The 3,457-nt window shown below is 46.1% G+C and overlaps 1 protein-coding gene across 1 annotated transcript in view; it reads right to left on the bottom strand.

Moving 5' to 3' along the window:
- Positions 1-863: 863 nt before the first annotated feature.
- LOC133535468 (transmembrane protease serine 9-like) overlaps positions 864-3,457 on the bottom strand; it is a 22,883-nt gene continuing 20,289 nt past the window's right edge. Inside the window, exons 7-12 of the mRNA XM_061875333.1 lie at positions 3,394-3,457; positions 3,210-3,313; positions 2,855-2,934; positions 1,349-1,608; positions 1,140-1,273; positions 864-1,066 (exon numbers count right to left, since the gene is read on the bottom strand). The exon at positions 3,394-3,457 is cut by the window's right edge and continues 149 nt beyond it. Coding sequence (XP_061731317.1) covers positions 905-1,066; positions 1,140-1,273; positions 1,349-1,608; positions 2,855-2,934; positions 3,210-3,313; positions 3,394-3,457 — 804 coding nt within the window. The 3' untranslated portion in view covers positions 864-904. The remainder of the gene's footprint in view (positions 1,067-1,139; positions 1,274-1,348; positions 1,609-2,854; positions 2,935-3,209; positions 3,314-3,393) is intronic.

Below are 3,457 nucleotides of genomic sequence, written 5' to 3'. Positions count from 1 at the left end.
CCAACACAGATAGACAGACAACATTCACACTCACATTCACACACTAGGGCCAATTTAGTGTTGCCAATCAACCTATCCCCAGGTGCATGTCTTTGGAAGTGGGAGGAAGTGACGGATAGAACAGCAAGATATAGCAACGTTAGCTCGGATTCAGACTCGGATTTCAGCGGCTTAAGCGATTCAACAGATTGGCATTATTGAAACGGATGGTTGGAGTGTGGAGGCAGATAGCGAAAACGAAATTGAAATATATATGTGTATATATACGTATATATATATATATATATATGTGTATATATATATATATATATATATAAAATGGGTATTTCTGTCTGTCATTCCGTCATACATTTTTTTCCTTTTACGGAAGGTTTTTTGTAGAGAATAAATTATGAAAAAAAACACTTAATTGAACGGTTTAAAAGAGGGGAAAACACGAAAAAAATGAAAATTAAATTTTGAAACATAGTTTATCTTCAATTTCGACTCTTTGAAATTCAAAATTCAACTGAAAAAAATGAAGAGAAAAACTAGCTAATTTGAATCTTTTTGAAAGAAATTCAAAAAAGAATTTATGGAACATCATTAGTGATTTTTCCTGATTAAGATATGCGGTCCTCTCCAAGGTTTCTCATAGTCCTTCACATCGATGTCCCACTGGGGTGAGTTTTTCCTTGCCCTTATGTGGGCTCTGTACCGCGGATGTCGTTGTGGCTTGTGCAGCCCTTTGAGACCCTTGTGATTTAGGGCTATATAAATAAACATTGATTGATTGTATGTAAAGTTTTGATCGCGACTGTATATATTGGTACTAAATTCTGACTGCCAAGATGGAATTACATTAATTTGATTGACACAATTAGTTTATTTAAATGTTTTTATTGAACTTGAAAGGAAAAACTGCTCAGTTGGAGGCGATGGTCTGGTCCATCCAGGCGCGGAGCTCGGTGACACGGGCGTACACGCCAGGCATGGTTGGCGTGCAAGTTCCGCTGCCCCAGGACACGATACCCACCAGAGTCCAGGCGCCGGCCTTCTGGCAGACCAGGGGACCGCCAGAGTCGCCCTGCAAAACACCAACGAGATCATGAGCAAAGAGGGCGTCAAGAGAGGAGCCATCGGATGAGGGCCCCGCCCACCATGCAGGAGGAAGCTCCGGAGGCCCCGGCGCAGATCATCAGGTTGCTGATCCTGCTGCCCCAGTAACGACGGCACTGCTCATTGGTCAGCAGGGGCAGGGAGGCCTGCTGCAGGAGGGCGGGAGTGTCGGGAGCTGCAACGCAAACACATCCGTGTTACCGCCCTTAGGTGTCGCTAGGCCACGCCCCCTTGCTGTCGCCGCCCTCACCGTTGTGACGGGTCAGACCCCAGCCGCTGGTCACGCACTTCATCCCGCCGGGGAAGTTGTCGCCGGTGTCGGCCACGCAGACGGGGGACACGCGCATGTTCATCTGGGCGGGGCTGGCCAGCTTGATGAGCAGGATGTCGTTGTTGATGGTGAAGCCGTTGTAGCGGGGGTGCTTGAACACCTTGCCGACCCTCATCACCTGGGTGTCCTCGGCCGTGGACGAGCGGTCGTGCTCGCCGAGAATCACGCGGTGGGAGGTCCTACGCACGACGGGGCCCATGTTTGGTCATTTATAGCATTTTGACCAAAAATGTACGTACAGTAACCCGTATTTAGCATGTAGCATGTAGCATAGTGAGCCGCTGGAAGTACAGTCTGGGTTACGTTCTTTCAGACTCACGTTTCCTAAAGGCAGACTGAAACCCACTACTAGTCTGATAGTTTATATATCAATGATGAAATATTAACATTGCGACACATGCCGATACGGCCTTTTTAGTTTACTAAATTGCAATTTTAAATTTCCCGCAAAGTGTCCTAATGAAAACGTTGCGGTATGATCCAAGCTATAAGTAGTCTGCTTTAATCGCATGATTACACAGTATTCTGGACATCTGTGTTGCTGAATCTTTTGCAATTTGTTCAATTAATATTGGAGAAGTCAAAGTAGAAAGACAGAGTTGGGAAACTTTAGCCTTTAGCCACACAGACACACGGTGATTCCTTGTTTAAAATTCCCGGAGGTGAAGCTTTACTATGGATCAGAGCGGTCAAGCGAACATGGATCCCGACCACTTGTCAACCGGCAGGTTTCAGTGAGAAAATTGTGGTAAAAAGTCGCCTCTTACCGGAGATCTGCGGAGCTTGCGCCGTCCAGAGACTGGCATCAACACACTCGTGGACACACCCCTCCAACTATCAGGTACTATTTAACTCACTAAAACACTAGCAACACAATAGAAAAATAAGGGATTTCCCAGAATTATCCTAGTAAATGTGTCTAAAAACATCTGATTCGCTCCCAATGAAATCGCCTTTTTTTTTTTTACTTTATGTTATTTTTTTTTTTTTTAATTTCTAGTCCTTCGCTATCAATATCATCATCCACGAATCTTTCATCCTCGCTCAAATTAATGGGGAAATTGTCGTTTTCTCGGTCCGAATTGCTCTTGCTGCTGGAGGCTCCCATTATAAACAATGTGAGGATGAGAGGAGCCCTCACCCTTGTGACGTCATCGTCTGCGACTTCCGGTAAAGGCGAGGCTTTTTTATCAGCACCAAAAATTGCGAACTTTATCGTGGATGTTCTCTATTAAATCCTTTCAGCAAAAATATGGCAATATCGCGAAATGATCAAGCACGACATATAGAATGGACCTGCTATCCCCGTTCGAATAAGAAAATCTCATTTCAGTAGGCCTTTAAATTTTTCCGTGTGCGGTCCTTTGTGGAAAAAGTTTGGACACCCCTGATTTAGCATGTAGCGTGTGAGAGGTAGCATGTCACCTGACGTTGCAGTGAGCGGCCGTCACCACCCAGTTTTCGTTGATGAGGGAGCCGCCGCAGAAGTGGAAGCCTGTGTAGTCCTGCAACACAACCATGACATCACGACGTGTGTGTGTGTGTGTGTGTTGATTGATTGATTGATTGATACTTTTATTAGTAGTTTGCACAGTACAGTACATATTCCGTACAATTGACCACTAAATGGTAACACCCGAATAGTTTTTCAACTTGTTTAAGTCGGGGTCCACGTTAATCAATTCATGGTAATAACACACACACACACACACATGTGTGTGTGTGTGTGTGTGTGTGTGTGTGTGTGTGTGTGCGTGTGTGAGTGTGTGTGTGTGCGTACCTGCAGGGACACCTGCCAGGGCCAGGAGTGAGGCACCGCCTCCTCACCGTTGACGATACGAGAGTATCCAGTGATGACGGGAGGGACGGCGGGGCTGCCGCAACCTGATGACATCATCAATGTGACAGTCCGAAGTGACAAAATGTTCGCCTCCTGCTGGCCCTGCCTGAGGGAGATCGCTTACCGTAGGCGGCGCCGACGAAGGCGAGGCAAGAGAGGATCCACAGGAAGGCCATGGCTCGATCATG

The sequence above is a fragment of the Nerophis ophidion genome, linkage group LG02 (genome assembly GCF_033978795.1).
Source record: "Nerophis ophidion isolate RoL-2023_Sa linkage group LG02, RoL_Noph_v1.0, whole genome shotgun sequence".
Lineage (NCBI taxonomy): Eukaryota > Metazoa > Chordata > Actinopteri > Syngnathiformes > Syngnathidae > Nerophis > Nerophis ophidion.
This window is presented reverse-complemented; position numbering and strand designations above follow the sequence as displayed.